At 42.1% G+C, this 24,174-nt stretch overlaps 5 protein-coding genes across 8 annotated transcripts; all 5 read right to left on the bottom strand.

Moving 5' to 3' along the window:
- Window positions 1–2,775, bottom strand: LOC129178252 (oocyte zinc finger protein XlCOF6.1-like). 4 transcript variants are annotated; one of them, XM_054770281.1, is made up of 3 exons: window positions 2,312–2,775; window positions 2,086–2,204; window positions 1–1,388 (listed from the first exon to the last, which is right to left on the bottom strand). In XM_054770281.1, exon 3 carries the CDS (start codon window positions 1,336–1,338, stop codon window positions 130–132), a length of 1,209 nt encoding a protein of 402 aa, XP_054626256.1. In that variant the 5' UTR covers window positions 1,339–1,388; window positions 2,086–2,204; window positions 2,312–2,775; the 3' UTR covers window positions 1–129. The 4 variants fall into 4 exon arrangements, with proteins under 4 accessions (XP_054626256.1, XP_054626255.1, XP_054626257.1 ...); XM_054770280.1 differs by lacking the exon at window positions 2,086–2,204 and having other exon boundaries at window positions 2,518–2,775; XM_054770282.1 differs by lacking the exon at window positions 2,086–2,204.
- A 272-nt stretch (window positions 2,776–3,047) lies between these two features.
- Window positions 3,048–9,768, bottom strand: LOC129178259 (zinc finger and SCAN domain-containing protein 2-like). The gene is made up of 2 exons (XM_054770299.1): window positions 9,353–9,768; window positions 3,048–4,320 (listed from the first exon to the last, which is right to left on the bottom strand). Exons 1-2 carry the CDS (start codon window positions 9,546–9,548, stop codon window positions 3,293–3,295), a joined length of 1,224 nt encoding a protein of 407 aa, XP_054626274.1. The 5' UTR covers window positions 9,549–9,768; the 3' UTR covers window positions 3,048–3,292.
- Window positions 9,769–10,137: 369 nt separating this feature from the next.
- On the bottom strand, window positions 10,138–12,541 carry LOC129178288 (gastrula zinc finger protein XlCGF17.1-like). The gene is made up of 2 exons (XM_054770358.1): window positions 12,003–12,541; window positions 10,138–11,605 (listed from the first exon to the last, which is right to left on the bottom strand). Exon 2 carries the CDS (start codon window positions 11,553–11,555, stop codon window positions 10,527–10,529), a length of 1,029 nt encoding a protein of 342 aa, XP_054626333.1. The 5' UTR covers window positions 11,556–11,605; window positions 12,003–12,541; the 3' UTR covers window positions 10,138–10,526.
- A 2,458-nt stretch (window positions 12,542–14,999) lies between these two features.
- LOC129178243 (zinc finger protein 501-like) lies at window positions 15,000–20,419 on the bottom strand. Its single transcript, XM_054770265.1, has 2 exons — window positions 19,919–20,419; window positions 15,000–18,462 (listed from the first exon to the last, which is right to left on the bottom strand). The coding sequence occupies exons 1-2, from the start codon at window positions 20,097–20,099 to the stop codon at window positions 17,327–17,329; spliced, it is 1,317 nt and encodes a 438-aa protein (XP_054626240.1). The 5' UTR covers window positions 20,100–20,419; the 3' UTR covers window positions 15,000–17,326.
- Window positions 20,420–20,600: 181 nt separating this feature from the next.
- On the bottom strand, window positions 20,601–23,979 carry LOC129178273 (zinc finger and SCAN domain-containing protein 12-like). The gene is made up of 2 exons (XM_054770334.1): window positions 23,537–23,979; window positions 20,601–22,244 (listed from the first exon to the last, which is right to left on the bottom strand). The coding sequence occupies exons 1-2, from the start codon at window positions 23,730–23,732 to the stop codon at window positions 21,292–21,294; spliced, it is 1,149 nt and encodes a 382-aa protein (XP_054626309.1). The 5' UTR covers window positions 23,733–23,979; the 3' UTR covers window positions 20,601–21,291.
- Between the last annotated feature and the right edge of the window lie 195 nt (window positions 23,980–24,174).

The raw sequence follows: 24,174 nt of genomic DNA on the forward strand, positions 1-24,174 counted from the left end.
ATATTTTATTGTTTTTTTCATATACATATTCATTGAAAGGCATAAAGATTGTGATACACATAAAGCAATGATGTCACACTTGTTATATGTGATGATGTTAAAGTTACCATATTTCAAAAACCTGCAGCTTCATTTACTGCTGCTGTTCTCACCAGCACACTTGTGATTGTTAAGCTGGTACTTATAAGAGAATCTTTCACCACACACACTGCAACTAAACACTTTTTCTCCAGTGTGTCTTCTCATGTGTGTTACAAGTGTTGTTCGGTCTAAAAAGCTTTTGCTGCAGACTGAACAGGAATATGGTTTTTCCCCAGTGTGTTTTCTCATGTGTCTTTTCAACAGTTGATTTTGTCCAAAACCTATACCACAGATAGAACAGGAAAAAGGTTTCTCACCAGTGTGTTTTCTCATGTGTACTTTCAACTGCTGACTTTGTACAAAACCTATACCACAGATTGAACAGCAAAAAGGTTTCTCACCAGTGTGTTGTCTCATGTGTGTTTTCAAACTATGATTTTGTCTAAAACCTGTACCACAGACAGAACAGATAAAAGGTTTCTCCCCAGTGTGTGTTCTCATGTGTGCTACTAAATGTTGATTTCGTACAAAACCCACACCACACACTGAACAGGCAAAAGGTGTCTCCCCTGTGTGTCTTCTTGTGTGTGTTATCAAATTTGACTTTCGAGAGAATGTTTGCTGACAAAATAAGCAGGCAAATGGTTTCTCTCCGGTGTGGCTTCTCATGTGTATTTTCAGAGTACTACGATGATGAAAAGTTTTGTCACAGTGAGAGCATGTAAAGCGTTTGTGGTCAGTGTGACATGTCATATCAGCTTTAGAGTCTTCATCATCAGAGTCAGGAGAGTGTGACGTTGTGTCGTCACTATCTGATAGTGGAGCTAAGAGGTTGTCTGCTTGTGATCCTCCACAGTGGTCTCCATCAGCTTCTGTTGTCATGTGTTGAGTTGAGCTGCTGCTTGGATGCTCCACCTCTCTCTTCTCCTCACTTTCATCTTTGTCTTCATCATCTTCACTCTTCACAATGACACCAATCACTGGGAACTCCTCCAGTCCTTCAAGTTGCTCTCCCTTCTGATTGATAATGTGTTCCTCCTCTTTAACGTAGGGGGCCTGTGGCTCCTCCTCTTCCTCTTTAACGTAGGGGGCCTGTGGCTCCTCCTTTTCCTCTTTAATGTGGGGGAGTTGAGGCTCCTCCTCTTCCTCTTTAAAGTGGGGAGGCTGGTGCTCCTCCTCTTCCTCTTTAATGTGGAAGGTCTGAGTCGCCTCCTCTTCCCCTTTAACGTGGGGGGGCTGTGGCTCCTCCTGCTCCATCCTGCAGTGCCACTCCTGTAGCTCAGGAGAAAGATCTTCTTCACTGATGTCTGCAGGACACAAGAAGACAACCAAATGCTTAAAAAAAAGTCAGAGTATCACATTATTGTCTCCAAATATGAATAATATCTTCTAGTAAACATAACAGCATGTACAATAAAGCATGTTATTAAAGCACCTATAGAGTTCACTTCAAAAAATTAAAGCAATACATTGTCCACATGAGGAGTCAACAAAGAAAATTAACCTTTAAGGAGACAGCCCTTTCAAGAATAATGTTTATGATCAAATTTAATGTAAGTAAACATGCGAGAATGCTAATTAAACAAAGATGCTCTGTGTAACACAAGTTGATGCTTCTAGAAAACAGCGCCCGGTTGTTGACATCTCTTTTTCTTCTCTGTTCTCTTGCAATGTTTTATAATGAAAACGCCTGGGGGCAATGTTTTCCTGAGATGTGAGCAACCACAACTCTCGTTGACTATCTAGCTATTCACGTGTAGAAGTAGTAGTAGTAGTGGTAGTAGTAGTAGTAGTAGTAGTAGTAGTAGTAGTAGTAGTAAACAATAGCGACTGAAGCCACAGACAGTTGATTTTCATAACAGTGCATAATATGTGCTACAATTCACTGTCGGCAACTGTAACAGCGTCATAACTTCAACAAAAAAGTAAAAAATAAAATCGTAATTCATTAGATTATCCGTTACTAAAAAACAATGTCTAGTGTTACATTACAGGTGAACTCACCTGCTCTGTGTAACACAAATTGAGGCTTCTTGAAAACAGCGTCCAGTTAACATGGTCGCTCGTTCTCTCTTTTGTTGGAAAAAGTTTTTCCTCGTCCTATGCTGTCGTTCTTTCCAACACTACAAAAATATTTTTGTTCAACGGTCGAAGTTAGTTGTTGATTCACCAACGCTCTCAGCATTTGTACTTTACACATTTTCACACAATCACAACACTTTACACTCACACTTGATCTCTGCATAGTGATGTGTCGATCACTTCCCGGTGTCTTTGTTAGCAGCTAACAAGCTAATCTAGCCCTCGAAGCTTAAAAATAACGCCGAGAAGAGTTTGTCTTAACAGTAATGAACACTCGTTACACAAAACAATTAGAGACAAGAGAACAAGCCGTCCTTTCTCTGGTCTGAAAAAAGAACTGTTTAAGTATATTACCTCTGGACCAAATAAACCTCATTGGATGATCTCGTCGTCTTGCTAACTACAGTAGTAGTCCAAAATGCAGAGCAACGCATGCGCAGCAAGTGTCCCTAACTTCCGCGTCTCTGTATTAGCAGCTAGCGAGCTAAAAGCTGGCCCGGGAAGCGTAAAAGTGACACGGAGTAAAGTTTTGCAGTAATGAACGATGTCTCCTCGATTGTGTTTGGAGATCAAATGGGGCAACATTATCGTGGTCAAGCCAATTTCTGTAGCATTACGTATAACGGTACTTTAACAAAATGGCGAACTGCGCATGCGCATTATGACGTTGTTGGTCTTGGCGTCAGATTTACGTCAGAGTAAAATGTGCCTAAATGAGAACACCAGATGAAACCAGTTTTAGGTTGTGTAAGCTACTTACACATACACACACACACACACACACACACATAAATGCATTTGTTCACTGTCATTGTGGTCACATGGTACAATGTGTGCAGGTTACCCGCAAAGCTCCACAATAAAAAACAAGTTAGTGACAAGGATGGCAGGACTTTATTCATTTGCAATACACGTCATAGTGCATTGCATGTTATGAGTTTACATATTTAAAAGAAAAAACTATGCAAGGACTAGAAGCTTGTTTATAAATCACAACATATCATATAGCATAATACAAACACCCCCAGTTGCAAATCACCACAAGTATGTGTCGTTGAATGCATGCAACACAAACTTTACACAACAGGGTGAACACAGAATGTCGCCTCAGATCAATATAAAAATTACGCTAAACAGTGCCGCCGGTGTGTGTTTTCATATGAATGCTCAATGTTGAACGAGCACGAAAGTAGGCATGGCAAACCGAGCAGGGGAACGGTTTCTCTCCAGTGTGTGTTCTTTTGTGCGCTATTAAATATTCATTTTGAGAGAATCTTCTATTACAGACTGAGCAGGAATACGGTTTTTCTTCTGAGTGCGTTCGCGCGTGTCTCAACCAATTTGACCGATCCATGAACCTTTTACCACATACTGAGCAGGCAAAAGGTTTCTCCCCAGTGTGTGTTCTCATGTGTATTTTCAATGACGACTTTTGAGAAAATGTTTGACGGCAAACCGAGCAGGCAAAAGGTTTCTCGCCAGTGTGCACTCTTGTGTGTTCATTCAAATGTGACTTCTGAAAGAATCCTTTACCGCAAACTGAGCAGGTGAAAGGTTTTTCTCCAGTGTGTGTTCTTGCGTGGCTCATCATATGTGATTTTATGAAGAATCTTTTACCACAAACTGGGCACATAAATGGTTTCTCTCCTGTGTGATACTTCGCATGTCTACTCAGATTCCTTTTGTCGCTAAAAGTTTTGTCACAGTGAGAGCATTTAAAGCGTGTGTTGTCAGTGTGACATGTCATATCAACTTTAGGGTCTTCATCATCAGTGTCATGAGAGTGTGACATTGTGTCGTCACTATCTGATAGTGGAGCTAAGAGGTTGTCTGCTTGTGATCCTCCACAGTGGTCTCCATCTTCTTCTGTTGTCATGTGTTGAGTTGAGCTGCTGCTTGGAGGCTCCACTTCTCTCTTCTCACTTTCACCTTCGTCTTCATCTTCTCTCTTTACAGGCACAATAATCACTGGAAACTCCTCCAGTCCTTCAAGACGCTCTCTCTCCTGACTGATGCTGTGGCCCTCCTCTTCCTCTTTAATGTGGCGATGCTTTGACTCCTTCGCTTCCTCTTTAATGTGGGAGGGCTGTGGCTCTTCCTGCTCCATCCTGGAGCTCCTCTCCTGCTGCTCAGGGGGAAGATCTTCTTCACTGACATCTGCAGGACACCAGAAGACAAACATACTTTGGAGGAGTTGACAGTGAGCGTATCTGTATGGATGAGATTCAATCAACATTGCCTCTGATGGTTGCATCCAGGTAGTGCACTCCATTTTGCCACTATTTGCCTTACTGGAGTGCAGTGCTTCGCATATAGTTGGGCAGGACCCCCTGGGGCGGGGCTGCGATAAACTGTCGGGGGGGGGGGGGGGGGGCGTGAGAGGCAGGGAGTACTTTCAATGTTAGTGCAGACCTGCCAACATGAATAAATTTATTGTACTCAACATATGCTTGTATGCTTCACAGCTCTCCATTTTGTTCCTCGTTTTAAATTCGAGTTCAGTCTGTACAGGACAGGTAAATAAATAGATATGATCATTTTCTCAATAGTATTTTAAATTGGGGGGGGGCTGAAAACGTCTCTGTCCCCTGGGAGGGGGCATGACGAAAAAAAAAATTGGGAACCACTGCTGTAGTGGTTCTCAATTATTTTCTCTCGTGCCCCCCGAGGGGACAGAAATTTCTCCACGCACCCCCCCCACCCCCAATTAAATACTATTGAGAACCTGATAATACTTATTTATATTTATTGTACAGACTGAACTCGCAACTCAAACTAGTGAAATGCGACAAAATGGAGAGCAGCTAAGTGTACAAGTTTATTCAAAGGTCAAAGTGTATGCCCACTCCAAAAACAAATGGGTACAGGTTTGGTCTAATAGTCCAAGTCCCCCGTCTCTCATGCCCCACCAACAGATCATTGCACCCCTCCCTGGGCAGTCTACCCCACTATTTGAAAAGCCAAAAAACTAAAAACAAAACAGGAGTGTTCCCGTGTAATCCTCTAAAAAGGTAGAGGCATGCCGAGACAAGAAAGCCACAGTCGTTAGGATACAAAGGAGTGGGAGCGTCTGTCAGCCAACGACCGTCGTTTGGGTGCAATCACTTCGTTAGCATTCTATTCAGTCATAACAATGATTATGGCGGCAGTATGGTGTTTATTTGTTAGAGGTTAAATTACTGATTAGTTTCGGAATGGATGAAAGGACAGCAATGTATGTGGGAGATAGGTGGTGTCCCAGCAACTGGACAGCACACACCATGTAGATTTTCTGGTTATGGGGTGTCCTGTCTTTGAGGTGAACCTGCCCTAGTCTGATTATGTTACCAGGTTTGAAGTGTACCAGTGTGTTGTGTTGCCTGTGAATATTCTCCTTTTTCCAGGTCATTGTACTGTCAGGTCATTAAATGGATGGCAAATGGACTGTTCAGGTTGTCTTAGAAAACATTACGATTGTCATTATGGTCAATGACTAGGTGGGACAAACACCAGTATGACAAGATAGGACAGCACTAGCCTGAATTTGGTGCAAGATCCAATGTATTTATCCTGTAAAGAAGGAGGCATGCCTAGACAGGAATTGTTCCGCTCTTTTGCGCGGTCAAATGACGGTCATTAAGATAGAAAGGAGTGGGGCGTTTGGGTGGTATCACCTTTGTTAACATTCTATCCGGATGTAATGATGGCCATGGACATGCCTGAAACCAAGGTGGCGGTGCTACATTTGCTAGGGGCTATATGAGTGTATATACGCAGACCCCCCCCTCTGTTCAGACATGCTTTTTCAACCTTAATGTAGATGGCGTCCCTTGCTCCTCTTTCACACATCTGTGCTCTCTGTCCAGAATGTGTACATTTTGGCCCTCAAAAGAGGGCTCTTTCTCTCTGAGGTGCAAATAGGCAGCTGAGTTGACCCGAAGAGTTGCTGCTTGGCTTCCCCAATGTAAAAGTCGTTGCATTCCTAACTGCACTAGACAGCACACACTAGGTTGTTCTGGGTATGGGGTGTACAAACGTATGTCTCAAAGTGGCGAGCTGTTAGCTTTGAGCCATACACCTCTTCACTACGCCGAGTGACCAGAGACCCCAGTAGAGATACGGAGAAGGACAGGCTGCATAGTGGGAGTAATGCACCGACAGCGAAAAAGACGGTGTTTATCAGCATCATGGGGAACATGATATCGCTCCCCAACAAGATGGAAGAGCCGCTAACCCGGCTGCAGAGGGACTACCATGAGTGCTGATTAAGATTCAAGATTATGTTTTACTTTTACCATATATATTTAAAAAAAGAGAATGGACTATTTTATCTCAGCGGTGATTTTTCTGTAAATTTCTTTTTTATTTTAATAAAAACTAAAAAATAAAAACACACATATTTGGCTTTGACTTTGTCTAAACTCACTTTGTGGAAAAAATATCAGGATATACAGGTGCACTCATGATCAAAATCTTAAGACCAGTTGAAAAATTGCTAGAATTTGGATTTTGCACATTTGGATCTTAATGAGGTTTTAAGTAGAGCTACAATATGCAAAATCAAGAAGGGGAAGTGAGACAAAAAGCATTTTGAAAAAATAATTTATTGAAAACAACAATTAAACTGAAATAGGCTGTTTATCTGATGAATCGTTTAAGACCATTGCTCAAAAAATAACAAAAAAACTCTCCAAACCAGAACAAAAAATGTTCTCAGTAGGACTCAGTAATGAGTAACTCCACCGTTCTTGTTAATCACTTCAAAAATGGCTTTGGGCATGCTTGATGCGAGTGTTTCCAGGAGGCTAGTGGGAACGTTGTTCCAAGTGGTGAAGATGGCTTCACCAAGGGCATCAACTGTCTGGAACTGATGGCCATTTTGACTTCCCTTGCCATCCATCCCCAAAGGTTCTCTATGGGATTTAAATGAGGGTAACATGCAGGTTGGTCCAAAAGAGTGATGTTATTCTCCCTGAAGAAGTCCTTGGTCAAGCGAGCATTGTGAACTGCAGCGTTGTCCTGAGCATTGTGAACTGCAGCGTTGTCCTGTTGAAAAACCACACAGACAAGGGCCCCCCGTCATGAGGGATGCCTGCTGCAACATCTGCACGTAAGCGGCCGCTGTTTGACGACCCTGCACCGCCTGAAGCTCCAGTGTTCCACTGAATGAAGGACCCCCCCTCCTATTTTTTGCTCCAGAGAATAAAACTTTTTTCCCCAACTTTCAAAGTCCCATGTTTGATGCTCCCTGGCAAAGTCTAAACGGGCAGTTTTGTGGCGTTGAAGGAGACGAAATCTTCAAATTTGTTTTTTGTTTTTTAAACCCTTTTCCCACAGATGCCGTCTGATGGTTATTGCGCTGCAGTCGGAACCGGTAAGGGCCTTAATTTGGGTGGAAGACCGCCCTGTGTCTTGATGGACAGCCAATTGGATCCTCCGGCTCAGCGTAGGTGCGATTTTTTTTGGGTCTACCACTTGACTTTTTTGTTCCATAATGCTCAGGATCTTTCAGAAAATGTAGAACGACTGCTTTACTGCACCCAACCTCGGCAGCAATGACACGCTGCGAGAGGCCTTGCTTATGCACCTTGACAATCCGACCACGTTCAAAAAGAGAAGGCTTCTTAGCTTTAGCCATCAGGAGGACAGTGTGAATGCCTGACAGAAAATGAACATTTTGAGCAGATTTGAGCTTTAATAGTCTGTGGTCTTAAACTTTTGATCAGGTGATAAACAACCTATTTCACTTTGTTTTGTTATAAGTTCCAAATATTTTTTGTCTCACTCCCCCTTCTTGTTTTTGCATATTGTAGCTCTACTTAAAAACTCATTAAGATCCAAATGTGCAAAATGCAAATTCTAGCAATTTTTCACCTGGTCATAAGATTTTTATCAGCAGTGTATATTGTATTTATTCAATCTAAATATATCGGTATATTAGTGTTGGTCCATATCAGCTAGACCTGAGACATACGGGATGACAATGTCAGTGTCTGGTACCTTTTTCTCCTTCATTCAGCTTGCTCTTGTTCTCTATGGAAGGCCCTTTTCACTTTTGTAACACCGCCCATCCCCCACATACAATGCTGTCCTTTCTTCCCTTCCTAAAAGATTGAGTAATTTAACCTCTAACAAATAAACACCATAGCCATCTTGATTTCAGGTTTGGTTTCATCTTACATCTGAATGGAATGCTAACGAGGTGATTCCAACCAAACAACTGCGGTTGGCTGGCAGCGGGCCCCACTCAATTGTATCCTTACGACTTCCATTTTGCACAACAAAAGGAGTGAAACCATTCTTGTCTGGGCACGCCTCTACCTTTAGAGGATAAATACGTTGGATCTTGCACCAACCCACCAGACTAGACAGGGTATCTGCGCAAAAGTACAAATGTAAAGGCCTTTGCCAAACATCTAAATGGAAAAATCAAGACTATGCCACGACAAAAACAAATTTGTACATGTTTTATAAAATTAATTTGAATGTACACATTTGGGTGAACCACAGGGTGCATTCATGTCATGTAGCCTTCTACAGGTTTTCCTACAGTCCGTATGGCTCAGGTGGTTGAGTGGTCATCTCCCAACCTGAAGGTTTGTTCCCCCGTCCTCCTATGATCATGTCGAAGTATCCTTGCCTTGGCCAAGATACTGAACCCCCAGTTGCTCCTGATACTGCGTCATCAGTAGGCAAATGTGCTAGCAAATGTGCTTTGAGTGCTTTGAAAGTGGAAGAGACCATGCATCATTTATTTGTTTGTATTATTGGGTAATACGAGTGCAAAGCCATTTAAAGCCGTCCTTACAATACACTGAGACAATAACTCCCGCAGGAAATATGATGACCAGAAAAAAACAAGGAACCTTTTCAGTTTCGGACTATATTATCTTATTTATGTCTAATGTGTCTTATTTTCTCTGATGATATCTGCTATATTGGATAATACAGGAAGCTAGGAAGGCTAGGTGTTGCCAGGCGACGGAGGAGCGTCTCCATGAGGCATGGCTTTCGTCCCTATTAAATTCGACAACTACCTTTTTAAATATTCAAGACATTCTAAAAAATCTAAGACTTTTAAAGCCATGAAAACCGAAATGTATTTAAGACTTTTTAAAACACTTTTAAGGTCCATCTCGTCTTTGAGCATGAACTGACGAAGCTTCCTCGGGTGAGAGGCGAATAATGATAACAAGAGACGTGAACAAACCTGCTCTGTGTAGTTCAACTTGAGGCTTCTTGAAAACGGCGTCCAGTAGTTGACGTTGTCGCTCGTTCTCCTCTTTTGTTCGGGAAAGTTCCTCCTCGTACTCTGCCAACGTTCCTTCTATTACTACAAATATTTCTTCAACAGCCGCAGTTAGTCGCTGATTCACCAACGCTCTCAACATTTGTACTTTACACATTTTCACACAATCACAACACTTTACACTCACACTCGATCTCTGCTTAAGCGATGTGCTGACAACTTCCGCGTATGTTAGACGGCAGCAGAGCAAAACTAACCTGAGAAGCTTTTAAAATTAGTCTTAACAGTAATTAACAATCGTTACGCAAGACACGTAGAGACAAAGGAACAAGCGCGGTAACAATCTCGTCGTTCAGCTAACTCGTTTCCATCCTTTCCTGCCAATCTTACGTTAAATAGTAGACCAAAATGGCGACCGTCGACGCATGCGCAGCAGAAATGCGCGCGTCATTACCGAGTCGTTCAAAAACTCACGAGTTTTTAACTGAATCGGGACTCACGGGTACTTGTCTCCCGTAACTCGTTCACGTCCTAGCCCCTGCTACCGCTAGCTAAATTTTAAAAAGCTAAACTAATTGTGCAACTGTTACTTTAACTGTGTTTGTTTCAATGTCACAGATGCAACAGATCTGTTCTTCCTCTCCTTTCCTCTTCTTGCCTGAGCTGCATGACTGAAAAATATTTTATACATAATTGTATCCAAATTTCGTACTGTTTCATCTGAATTTATTATCATTTTTGCAGTATTGCTTTGGCACATTTCTCATGTTCACAGATTTCTGTGTGTTAAGACTGCTGAAACCACCTCATACACAGGACAGCTGCGGAGACGTTCAAATTCTCATGCAAAACATGCAACATCCTTTGAAAACAACACAAACAGGGGTACAACCTTGACGCTTTTAACTAATCTCCTTTGCACAGAGATCCACTAACTAGGAAGATCACCGAAAACCCAAGGAAGAAACTGCCTGTGGACGAAAACTCAGTTCATACTGTACATCACAACATGTCATAGCAGACCACCGTAGGTATACATTCATGTGTTTACTCAATGCTCAACGATCACAAAAATATCTATTGCACACTGAGCAGGGATACGTTTTTTCTCCCATGTGTGTTCTTTTGTGCGTTATCAATTAATCATTTTGAGAGAAACTTTTATGACAGACTGGGCAGGGGTACACATTTCTTCCGTGTGTGTCCTTGTGTGTCTCAACCAATTTGACCGCTGATTGAATCTCTTGCTGCACACTGCGCAGGCAAAAGGTTTCTCCCCAGTGTGTGTTCTTGTGTGAATTGTCAAATGCACCTTCTGAGTGAAAGTTTTACCACAGACTGAGCAGGCGTATGTTTTCTCTCCAGTGTGTATCCTTGTGTGTCTCATCCAAGTTGACCGATTAGTGAATCTTTTACTGCACACTGAGCAAGCAAAAGGTTTCTCTCCAGTATGTATTCGTGTGTGTTCTTGCAAATGTGCATTCTGAGCGAAGGTTTTACCACAAACTGAGCAGGCGCATGTTTTCTCTCCAGTGTGTATCCTTGTGTGTCTCAACCAAGTTGACTGATTAGTGAATCTTCTACCACACACCGAGCAGGCAAAAGGTTTCTCTCCAGTGTGTATTCTTGTATGTTCTTGCAAATGTGCTTTCTGAGAGAATTGTTTACCACACACAGAGCACATGAATGGTTTCTCTCCTGTGTGATTTATCATGTGTCTTCTCATATTTCTGTGGTTATTAAACGTTTTGTCACAGTGAGAGCATTTAAAGTGTGTGTTGTCAGTGTGACATGTCATATCAGCCGTAGAGTCTTCATCATCAGTGTCAGGAGAGTGTGACGTTGTGTCGTCGCTATCTGATAGTGGAGCTAAGAGGTTGTGTGCTTGTGATCCTCCACAGTGGTCTCCATCAGCTTCTGTTGTCATGTGTTGAGTTGAGCTGCTGCTTGGAGGCTCCACCTCTCTCTTCTCCTCACTTTCACCTTTGTCTTCATCATCTTCACTCTTCACAGGGACACCAATCACTGGGAACTCCTCCAGTCCTTCAAAATGTTCTCCTTTCTGACAGATGCTGTGTGCCTCCTCTTCCACTTTAACGTGGAGGGTCTGTGGTGCCTCCTCTTCCTGTTTAATGTGGGGGAGCTGTGGCTCCTCATGTTCCATCCTGGAGCTCCACTCCTGCTGCTCAGGGGGATGATGTTCTTCTCTGGTTTCTAATGGACACAAGAAATCAAAGAAATGCTTAAGGTCTCATATTTTTGCAGCTCCAAATATGAATATTCTAACTGCTTGTATCATAAAACATGTTATTAGGATTTCACCTTTTTTTTAAAGAAAGCAATACATTATCCATATGAAGAGTCAACAAAAAAAAGAACGACAGGTCGAGGACATTTTAAAGAATAATGTCAATGACCAAATTTAATATGAGTAAACACACAAGAGTAATAATGAAACAAACATGCCGGAGCAACGCGGTTTTCATACTGTAGTGTTTGCTATGTAGAAAAGCTTATTTAGATTACTCCTATAGGAAAATATGACATTTACTGTTAATACTGTTTGCGACGGTAATATTAATGATAATAATGATGACCGAAGTGAACAAACCTGCTCTGTGTAGTTCAACTTGAGACTCGAAAACAGAGTCCAGTAGTTGACGTTGTCGCTCGTCTCCTCTTTTGTTCGAGTAAGTTCCTCCTCGTACTCTGCTATCGTTCTTTCCAACACTACAAATATTTCTTCAACAGCCGCAGTTAGAGTCGCTGATTCACCAACGTTCTCAGCATTTGTACTTTACACATTTTCACACAATCACAACACTTCACACTCACACTTGAGCTCTGCTTAGCTATGTGTTGATCACTTCCGCGTCTTTTTGTTAGCAGCTAACAAGCTAATCTAGCCCGAGAAGCTAAAACGTTGACGCAGAGACAGGTTTTATCTTAACAGTAATCGCCGTTGTCGACTCGCTTTCGCGGAATATGGAAAGAAAGGAGAACAAAGGCGGTCACACTCTCGTCGTCTCGCTGCCTTTTTTCAATAATTTCATCGCAACCTTGCTTAAAATAGTACAGTAGCCCAACATGGCCACCGACGCATGCGCAGTGTGTCTTGTTGGCTTTTTTCCACACAGTAGTCAATAACATAGCAAACAGCAGAATAAAAAAGTAACCTAGAAATACATGACAAAACACATGTGTTAAATACACATACATACAATAAACAATACAAGACAAACATAATGTGAGGGTTACAGTACATAAATTACTAATAAAGAGGAAGGTTAAATATTTTTGTTACAATTGTAGATTTCTTAATTGTATTGTATTGTACTTTATTAATCCCACAGCAGGGAAATTCACTTGTTACAGCAGCAAGCAAGATATGCAAGTAAAGAATACATATTGACTACAACATGGTTCAAGTGGTGCAGGTGTTGTGGAGCCTGACAGCAGTCGGTATGAAGGACCTGCGGAACCTCTCCTTCTTACACTGTGGGTGTAACAGTCTGCTGCTGAAGGAGCTGTCCAATGTCGAGTCTATCGAGCAGATTAAAATGTCTGTCCATTTAATTTGTGAATTATTGTATTCTTGTGTTTTCTTTGACTGTGAGCATTTATGGATGTAATATTTGTATGGGAAATAATTACTCTATATTTATTGTATTCATTGTCTTTATTGTATTCAGTGGCTTCTCGACTAGAAGCTCGGGTTCGGGGGAACTTGTCTGCCCTGACGGAACGTTCACCACCAGGTACGCGATAGACAATTGGGGCAGTGGCGATTCTTTCCGTGGAGGACATTGAAGACATCTACCTGTTCGGACCAACGTTAACCAGTTGCGGACTTAGCAATGTTGAGGCCTAAGGCGAACACAGCCAGGGGCCCTCTTCATATGTTCTTTTAACACAAAAAACAGGCCTCAAGGGCCCCTATCAATATACAACCTTGCACGAAATTAATAATAATTCATTCACACTTAGCTTCTCACAAAGGCGCATTACCACCATCATGGAAGAGTCCATGATAGTGTGGGGGGAGATAATATGAATTTAGCTTTCAGATGGCTTTCTTTTTGTTCTGTTATTTGTTTAATATGATAACATAATTATACATGAATATGTATGGTTGCTGCTGGCAGTGGTGGTCCTGGCCTGTGCTGGTTGGGGCGGGGGCAGTTGGTTGGCAGCCCCCTACTGGTTGGGGGCCTAAGGCAATTGCCTACTTTGCCTTAATGGTAGGTCCGCCCCTGATGATAACAGGTATGTTGCTGATTGGATTAGGTTTGATTGATATGGTGACTGTGAATCACAACAAGGAAAAGGTGATCTTGGAGAAGCTTTCGACTTAGCAAAGGCAGATGGATCGATTGAGAGACCAGAATGGACATAGTAGCCGGGCCTATTGGAATGAGGCTACTCGGTCTAACCCAAACAATCTACTTTATCTGCATTTCGGCCTCCCAACAACAATTTCTCCCAAGAGATTGATGCAGCGGGTTGCTCTGACCCCCTCCTTCTCTTCTTCACAGACACCTGTTGTTTGTTGACAGACGTCTCCACGGCAACTGCTGTGTTATTAACTTCTTCAGGTCTACACACTCATGCATCCAAGGACACTCACACACGCTTTCGTACACGCATCCTTTCCCTCATCCAACGCCTTCGCCGCTGTATCCCCCGGTGCTGGCGAGACGGGGACTATAGCTCACGCCAATTATGGCTGTATTGGATGTGGCTGGCTGCTGGCTGCACTGGGAACACCTCCACTCCCATTTTCCCCCCTCCCCTGGTGCAAGTCTTGTGTTCAAGTTGAAAAAGACTGGTTCAAAGCAACCTTCACAGACAACAGTCAAAAAATAATCCTCGTATGTGGGGACTTCAATATTGATCTTCTGAATCCACATAAGAACAAGATAATAGACAACTTCATAGATACGATGTACAGTTTGAATATATATCCTAAAATCACCAGACCAAACAGAATAACAGATCACTGTGCCACGCTAATTGATAATATATTCACTGATGATTTTGTTAACAGGCCGTACGGTGGCCTAGTGGTTAGCATGTTGACCACACAGTCAGGACATCGGGAAGATCTGGGTGTTCTCTGTGGAGTTTGCATGTTCTCCCTGTATGTGCGTGGGTTTTCTCCGGGTACTCCGGTTTCCTCCCACATTCCAAAAACACACGTTCGGTTAATTGGTGACTCTAAATTGTCCATAGGTATGAATGTGAGTGTGAATGATTGTTTGTCTATATGTGCCCTGCGATTGGCTGGCGACCAGTCCAGGGTGTACCCCGCCTGCCGCCCGAAGTCAGCTGGGATAGGCTCCAGCATACCCGCGACCCTAGTGAGAATAAGCAGCATAGAAGATGGATGGATTTTGATAACAACACAACTATAGTGGGCTGCTAAATACTGATATTCGTGACCATCTTCCAGTGTTTGTAATTTACAATGAAAAGTACAGGAGGAGAAAGGTCGAAAACAAAAGGACATTTCAAAGACTACGAACAGAGGAAAGTATTAACGCTTTTAAGAATGATCTGGAAGAACAAAATTGGGAATGTGTCTATTGTAAAAAAGATTTTAAAGATTTCTATGAAGCTCTATAATATGCACTGCCCATTGAGAAAGTTGTCTAGTAAGCAAAAGAAGAGAAATCAACCGTGGATGACAAAGGGTCTCCAAAATGCTTGTAAGAAGAAAAACGCATTATATATTTATAACACAAGAAACCAGTTAACAAATATTTTAAGAGTGTGCAAGAGAGCATATTACAGTAATTTTTCAGACAAAAATAAAAAACAGTAGAGCAACATTGGGTATTCTATACAGTATTATCAGGAATGGATCCAAGAAAGCAGATTACCCTCAATATTTTATATATGGAAATGCTAAAAATGAGGATATGAACGAGATAGTTAAATATTCAATAGATACGTCATAAATATTGGACCAAACTTGGAAGAAAGGATCCCAAATAACTTGTCAGCAGAAGGATGGGATGAAAGTATAGACAGGAATCCTAACTCCATGTTCCTCACTGGTGTCAAAAAAGGAAACAATCGATATTGTCAATAAAAGTAAAGCAAAAACATCAACTAACCGTAACGCAATCGACATGGGAATGAAAAAAAGGTCATTAACGAGACTGCGGAACCACTGACGTATATAGCAACTTATCATTTCAGACTGGTATTTTTCCAAACAAAATGAAAATATAGCTAAAGTAGCACAAATGTTCAAAACTGGAAATAAATATAAATTTGGAAACTACTGACCACTTTCTTTATTGCCACAATTTTCTAAAATCCTTAAAAAGCTACTCAACAACATGCTAGATATATTTAGAAATACGAATCAATTAATCATGGGCAGCCAATATGGATACAGAGCTAACATTTCAACTTCCATGGCACTAATTGAAATAACCAAGGAAATTACCAACGCTATAGATCGCAGAGTGTGCAGCTGCAGTATTTATGGATTTAACTAAATAATTTTATACAATTAATCACAATATTTTAATAAACAGACTAGAAAGGTATGGAATCAGCAGGTCAGTCTTGGACTGGTAAAAAGCTACTTAGCAAATAGGAAGGAATGTGTGAAGCTAGGAGAATGTACATCTGCAAGCTTAAATATATCATGCGGTGTACCCCAGGGTTCAGTACCGGGGCCAAAGCCGTTCAACTTCTACATAAACAATATCCGTAAAGCCGCAAAAGACCCAAAGTTAGCATTTTTCGCAGACGACATTCTGTTTTGGAGAAGAATTTAAAAAGGTCTATACTAAAAAGATGGTTTGATAAAAACAGATTATCCCTCAAACTAAGTAAAACTAAAATAATGCTATTCGGTAATAGCAGAAAGGATACATACATGCAAATACAAATACGAAGAAAATGTTATTTAGAATGTTACTTCTCTGGTGGAGAAGGAGCCCGAGCTTGTGCGAGAGGTTGAGACATTCCGAGTAGACATCTCGACTATGGTTCTGGAACCCAACTCCTTGAGAGGGGCTGGACCTTGTTCTACTCTGGAGTTGCTACAGGGGAGAGGTTGCAGGCAGATGTGGGCTTGTTAATAGCTCCTCGGCTCAGCATTTCATGTCATGCATTTACATATTTTAAGGAAGAAACTGCGTGGGGACGAAAAGTCGATTCTCTATCACAGCAGACCACTGTAGGCATACAACCACCCCCCAGCGTCAATTCACCTCATGCATGTGTGTGATGTAATACATGCAACACAATCTTTACACCAGTGCTTTTCAACCTTTCTGGAACAAAGGCACATTTTTTTAATTGCAAAAAAACCACGAGGCACACCAGCACCTGGAAATGTTAACAAATGAACTCTGTAGCCTATATTGACAATATTAAGTTGTTCTCGTCACGGTGTCAGTGTGGGAATCAAATAAACACAAAGAAAATGTATTTCAGAAGTATTTCATTCAGATTTCCACTCACTCGGTGTGAAACCTGGGCCTGTTTGAATAAACACAGAGCTGATATTTTCTGGCAGGAATCGAAGAAAGACACACACAGCTTTTCCTCAAAAACTCTCACTCTCTTTTGGAGATGACGTTGAAGCTTACTTGGGACCACAGCCTTGTTGGATAGCTTTTCACCACACACCAAGCACAACGTAGTCTTTCCTTGCATCCCCAGAGATAGTAAATCCAAATGAAAGATAGCTTTTGCTGTATTTCCTCGCGCAGGAAATTTTGCTTGAGCTATCCATCTTTGCTTTCTTTTGTTACGTGGTTATACTGCCGATCACTACTAGACAGCCCAGACACTTGACAACAGCACATTATTTGCGGATAATAATTAAGTGAAATTGGATATACTAGTGTGCCGCGACACAGTGGCTGAAAAGCACTGCTTTAAACAACAGAGCGAACATTGACTTTACCCTCAAGGATCAATATTATCATCATTATTATTCTGAAGATCATCGCCAGCATGTGTTTTCATGTGTTTACTCAATGCTGAACGATCACGAAAATGTCTATTGCAGACTGAGCAGGGATACGGTTTTTCTCCCATGTGTGTTCTTTTGTGCGTTATCAAGTAATCGTTTTGAGAGAAACTTTTATGACAGACTGAGCACACGTACGGTTTTTCTTCCGTGTGCGTCCTTGTGTGTCTCAACCAATTTGACCGATGATTGAATCTCTTGCCGCACACTGTGCAGGCAAATGGTTTCTCCCCAGTGTGTGTTCTTGTGTGCATGATCAAAGATGACTTCTGGGAGAAGGTTTGACAGCAAACCGAACAGGTGAAAGGTTTCTCTCCTGTGTGTGTTCTTGTGTGTATTGTCAAATGCACCTTCTGAGTGAAATTTTTACCACAAACTGAGCAAGCGTATGTTTTCTCTCCAGTGTGTATCCTTGTGTGTCTCATCCAAGTTGACCGATTAGTAAATCTTTTACCACACACTGAGCAGGCAAAAGGTTTCTCTCCAGTATGTATTCTTGTGTGTTCTTGCAAATGTGGATTCTGAGAGAATCTTTTACCACACACGGAGCACATGAATGGTTTCTCTCCTGTGTGATTTGTCATGTGTCTTTTCAGATTACTACGGTCATTAAAGGTTTTGTCACAGTGAGAGCATTTCAAGTGTGTGTTGACAGTGTGACATGTCATATCAGCTTTAGAGTCTTCATCATCAGTGTCAGGAGAGTGTGACGTTGTGTCGTCACTATCTGATAGTGGAGCTAAGAGGTTGTCTGCTTGTGATCCTCCACAGTGGTCTCCATCAGCTTCTGTTGCAATGTGTTGAGTTGAGCTGCTGCTTGGAGGCTCTACCTCTCTTTTACTTTCATCTTCATCATTTTCACTCTTCACAATGACACCAATCATCGGGAACTCCCCCAGCCCTTCAAGATGCTCTCGCTCCTGACTGATACTGTGATCTTCCTCTTCCTCTTTCATGTGCCAGGGCTGGGGCTCCTCATCATTTTCTTTAATGTGAGGGGGCTGGGGCCCCTTCTGCTCCATCCAGGAGCTCCACTCCTGCTGCTCAGGGGGAAGCTCTTCTGCACTGGCGTCTGCAGGACAAACATTCTTGGGAGGAGTTGGATCATATATACATACTCAACAGTGCCTTTTCTGGTTGCAGACAGTGTAACATAAAACACGTGGCAACTACACCCTCTAGGAGTTTGCAATAGGGATGTCCCGATCCGATCTTCAGAATGGGGATCGGCTGACGATCCGCTGTGTTTTGACGAGCGAATAATATCGACGTCCGCCACGAGATTGGGCCAATCCAGTTGCCGTATAACGTTTGTAACTCTAGGCCACACTCCAACATGGTGGGTGCGGTAATGCGCCTCAAACCTGGTTGCCACTCGACTCCCGCCACCCGCAAGAAGTAGAAAACGCAACACCACCATGCAGACATGTCCGCGGTGTACCGTGGTGAGGTTAGTTTCACGTTGGACATTGGCTATTCGGCTTTGTTGCTACAGCGGTAGTTCACCCCCACTGTGCACGCCAAGTGCCGCTCTAACCGTTGGTTGTTTAAACTGTGGACCTCAAGACATCATCAGAATCGCGGAATTGCAACATGCAAACATGCCGAAACGGCGGCAAAAAACCTTGGAAACTCCACTCTTACGAAGCGTGAATGGAAGCTAGTGTGTGCGAGCGCAACTCAGGCTGGACGAGTATATTTTCACCATGTTGTGTTTTAACGCTTTAATGTAAGAACCATTTAGTAATGTAGGGACCATTTTAAAATGCCCGGATCGGATTGGCAAGACTATAAAAAAATGTGGATCGGGACATCCCTAGTTTGCAATGGTGCTATTGCACCAGTTCACACAAATTTAACCAGTCCCCGCAAATTATGTGTGGCCTAAAATTCGATAGTTATTTATAAACCATTTGTAAAAACATGTCTTATTTAATACATTTTTGTCTTTTTTAACTCAATCAATTTTTAAATCAATTTTCCTCTGAGACTAGCGATATCTATGGAGGATCGCCTTGACATGGCCTCACAATCACCTCGACTGGTGGACAGACACAACAGCATTGCCTTACCACTGACGAACAAGGTCATGCAATGGACTTTCACTTGTTGGGCGCTTTACTACCTTCAAGGTATTCACGCTTTGACACCATTACCACATTTGCCTACTGATGACGCAGCATCTGGAAAAACTGGGGGCTCAGTGTATTGCCCAAGGACACATCCACATGGTCAAGGGAGGATTGAGGATCGATCTGGCTAGGAGACCACCACTCTACCACCTGAGCCATACTGCCCAAAGCGCACAGAACTGCCCAAGAATAGATGAGCACCGTGCTCTGAACTTAAAGCGGTAGAACTTATCCATGGAGGCTGAGTGCAGCCCCAACAGGAGCATCCAGACTAGACACTGACAAGGACTAAGCACTGTTTTTGAAAGCATCAAAGAAAACATGCATGACAAAAAGCAATAATAATGTTTCGACGGCAATGTTAATAATAATGGCTATTACAAAAAGTTAACAAACCTGCTTTGTGTAACGTAACTTGAGGCTTCTTGAAAACTGCGTCCAGTAGTTGACGTTGTTGCTCGTTCTCCTCTTTTGTTCGAGAAAGTTCCTCCTCGTACTCTGCTATCGTTCTTTCCAACACTACAAATATTTCTTCAACAGCCACAGTTAGTCTCTGATTCACTAACGTTCTCAGCATTTGCACCTTACACAGTTTCACACAATCACAACACTTTACACTCACACTTGATCTGCTTAGCGACGTGTTGATCACTTTCGCGTCTCTTTGTTAGCAGCTAGCAAGCTAAACTAGCCCGAGAAGCGTCAAAGCGCTTGACTCAGCAATATTACACAATCCTTACTCAAACTATGTAGAGACAAGGAAACAAACACGGCGGCAATCTCGTCGTTTTGCTAACTTTATTCTAATCGTTGCAACACTGCCCAAAATAGTAGCCCAAAATGGCGACCGACGCATCCGCAGGGGTTTTACCATTCACGAAAGCCGTTCAAATCTCGCGAGTTTTTTCTTTCACTGAATCGTGATTGACAGGTCCTAGTCTAAATAAATCTGTTAATTTACTCACCCTTGCTACCGCTATCAACATAAAAAAAGGAAAGTAGCTAACATGTAATTAATTACACAAACTCTAACTGCATTTGAATAAATGTATTTTAGACCCGTAGGGAAAGCAACATATTTGTTCTTTGCCTCAAATTAAGTCTCCTTTCCTCTTCCAGCCCGAGCTGCATGACGTTAAAATATTTTGGACATAATTGTATTCAAATTTTGCACTGTTTTAATCTTCTTTTTTTTTTTATCATTTTGCTTTTTTAAATCAGGAAATATGTAAATTCAGAGAAGCTTACTCAAAGAAACGATTTGTTTCATACAGAATATACATGAATAATACAGTCCAATTGACAAATATTAATATGTATTTAGTTATTCGTTTTTACAATTATTAACCCAACTATTGCACATTCTGCACTCATAGTTTCAGAAAAGATTTTGCCTGTGTAGAATGAATTTAGAGGTGAAAACAACATGAAAACCAGAGAGCTGTTTATGGGTGGAAAAACAAGCAACTGTGAATCTGAAAAAAATATGGACAATTAGTCAGATGCATTGCACAAACATTGATGCTGTAGCCACTGCAACCACATGGAATATCTATGAAGAAGAAAGAAAGCACTGTTTTACTAAGTACAGACATCAAACAGGTAACAAGGAAACCATCCGCAGGCGATGACAGAAACATTGTGAGAGCTGTAGAGAAAGATCATGAACGAAAAGTTAGTGACATCAGAAACAACCTGAAGAGGGCAAGAGTGAACGTATCACAATCTACTGTTCAGAGAAGACTTCATTGTACTTCATCAATATTATTTTACTGAACATTGACGCTGGCGTGTCTTTTCATGTGTTTACGCAATGCTGAACGGTCGCAAAAATGTCTATGGCAGACCGAGCAAGGATGCGGCCTCTCTCCCGTGTGTGTCCTTTTGTGTGCTTTCAAATATTCATTTTGAGAGAAATTTTTATGACAAACTGAGCAGGCGTACGGTTTTTCTTCTGAGTGTGTTCTCGTGTGCCTCAACTGAGTCGACCTATGATTGAATCTTTTGCCGCACACTGAGCAGGAAAAAGGTTTCTCACCGGTGTGCGTTCTTGTGTGCATGATCAAAGATGACTTTTGGGAGAAGCTTTGACAACAAACCAAGCAGGTGAAAGGTTTCCCTCCGGTGTGCGTTCTTGAGTGTGCTGTCAAATATGCCTTCTGGGAGAATCTTTTACCACAAACTGAGCATGTGAATGGTTTTTCTCCTGTGTGCGTTCGCATGTGTCTGTACATATTACTACGGTCGTTAAAAGCTTTGTCACACTGAGAGCATTTAAAGAGTTTATTGTCAGTGTGACATGTCATATCAGCTTTAGAGTTTTCATCATCAGCGTCAGGAGAGTGTGACGTTGTGTCGTCACTATCTGATAGTGGAGCTAAGAGGTTGTCTGCTTGTGATCCTCCACAGTGGTCTCCATCAGCTTCTGTTGTCATGTGTTGAGTTGAGCTGCTGCTTTGAGGCTCCACCTCTATTTTCTCCTCACTGTCACCTTTGCCTTCATCATATTCAGTCTTTATAATAACGGCAATCACTGGGAACTCCTTCAGTCCTTCAAGATGCTCTCCCTGCTGACTGATGCTGTGATCCTCCTCTTCTTTTTTAATGTTAAGGGGCTGTGGCTCCCCCTTTTCATCTTTAATGTTGAGGGGCTGTGGCTCCTCCTGCTCCATCCTGGAGCTCCAATCCTGCTGCTCAGGGGGAAGATGTCCTTCACTGATGTCTGTTGAACACAAGAAGACAAACATGCTTTGGGGGAGTATCATAGAAGGTGTCTGTATGAACGGAATCAGATGGATGAGACTGAATCAGCAGCACCTCACCTGGTTTCAGCCAGGTAGCACACTTTATGTTGCCACAAAACACACACAAAACACCACATCCAGTGGTGTTTAAAAAAAAAAAAAAAGAGAGTGTGACACAAAACATGTGAGAACCAGACCCCTCTGGATTTCGCAACGGTGCGATCGCACCATCCATCCATTTTCTATACCGCTTCTCCTCTTTAGTGTCGCGGGGGCCCCGCGATATCACCAATTCATGTAAATTAAACCGATCCCCGCAAATCATGCGCAGCCTTGTAGTAATTCAAACTAAAAGCAAGAGAAAGTGTCAGATAAGTGCAGCTTTGACATTGGTCCAGTCAAAGACAGGCCAAAAGAAAAACCCAAACAGAAGAAAATACTTCACATTAAAAAAACAGGAAGAAAAAGAGGAAGAGCCTGTCTGACTGCAAAGGTAGTGAGAATGAGCTATTAGCACCAGGCCTGTTTTATAGGCAGTACATGCCAGACGTGTTCTGGAAACGATGGACAAGACAATACCTGATACCACAAGTTCGTCCTGTCCATCTCGCAATGTTGCCATTGGAGACACTGCGTTGGCTGTGAATGACTCAGAGCCACGCAAACTCCTGGGTAATGAGTCAAGTCATTCAAATGCTGTAAGACAGATTTGGACCGGTGCGAAAGGTCCGCATCAAGGACAAGACCAGCACTTTGGATAGACCCATCACAAAGATGTGACAGAAGCTGAGTGAGACAGGACATATCCTGTATGATGTTCCGGTGACGCACAGTCTTCTTGGAACACATGTAGAAGACGACTGTTTGCAACTTTTAGTCTCCACATGTTGTATAATTTGGTAATTGTCTACAGTTAGCAGTACAGTTAGAAGGCGGTATGCGGGAGCCAAAATAAATTTTGGCATATTTTGACAACAAGTACATGCAATACTGATTCATGCATTGTACTCATTGGTTAAAAGTCATGTAAAACTGTTTTATTCGTCTCGTGTTTGTGTTGTTGTGTAGTTGGACAAATATGCATGTTACTGTCTCTTTAAAAGAATGTTTCTTTCAACACGTGAAGGTTGACTCGTGCAGATTAAGGCTGGAGCCACACGGTTTTCATACCGTAGTGTTTGCTTTGTATATAATCTTATTTAGATAACACACCTATAGGAAAATAAGACAAAATGTTCAATTATAATAATGATGGCTGAAGTGAACAAACCTGCTCTGTCTAGTTCAACTTGAGGCTTCCTGAAAGCAGCGTCCAGCAGTTGACGTTGTCGCTCGTTCTCCTCTTTTGTTCTAGAAAGTTCTTCCTCGTACTCTGCTATCGTTCTTTCCAACACTACAAATATTTCTTCAACAGCCGCAGTTAGTCGCTCATTCACCAACGCTCTCAGCATTTGTACTTTACACATTTTCACACAATCACAACACTTTACACTCACACTTGATCTCTGCTTAGCGATGTGTTGATCACATCCGGGTCTCTTTGTGAGCAGCTAGCAAGCTGAGCTAGCACGACAGGCTTCAAAATGCTTGTCTATGCAGTAATAATCCTTACTAGTCCAAAGAAGAGAAGAGAGAAAAAAATGTGGCAGAAATCTCCTCGTCTTGCTAGCTTTTTTTCCAGTCGTTTCATTGCAACATTGTCCAATAGTTCAAAATGGCGACCGACGCATGCGCAGCAGAAATGTGCGCGTCATGAACGAGCCGTTCAAAACTCTTTTTTTTTTTTTAAACAAATTGGGACAAACGGGTACTCGTCTTTATTAGCTGTTTTACTCACTCACTCCTGCTAGCGCTGGCCATATTAAAAAGGACACCAGCTATGTGTAATTAGTTGTCTCACTCAGAGAT

The sequence above is a fragment of the Dunckerocampus dactyliophorus genome, chromosome 3 (assembly GCF_027744805.1).
Source record: "Dunckerocampus dactyliophorus isolate RoL2022-P2 chromosome 3, RoL_Ddac_1.1, whole genome shotgun sequence".
In the NCBI taxonomy this organism is placed as follows: domain Eukaryota; kingdom Metazoa; phylum Chordata; class Actinopteri; order Syngnathiformes; family Syngnathidae; genus Dunckerocampus; species Dunckerocampus dactyliophorus.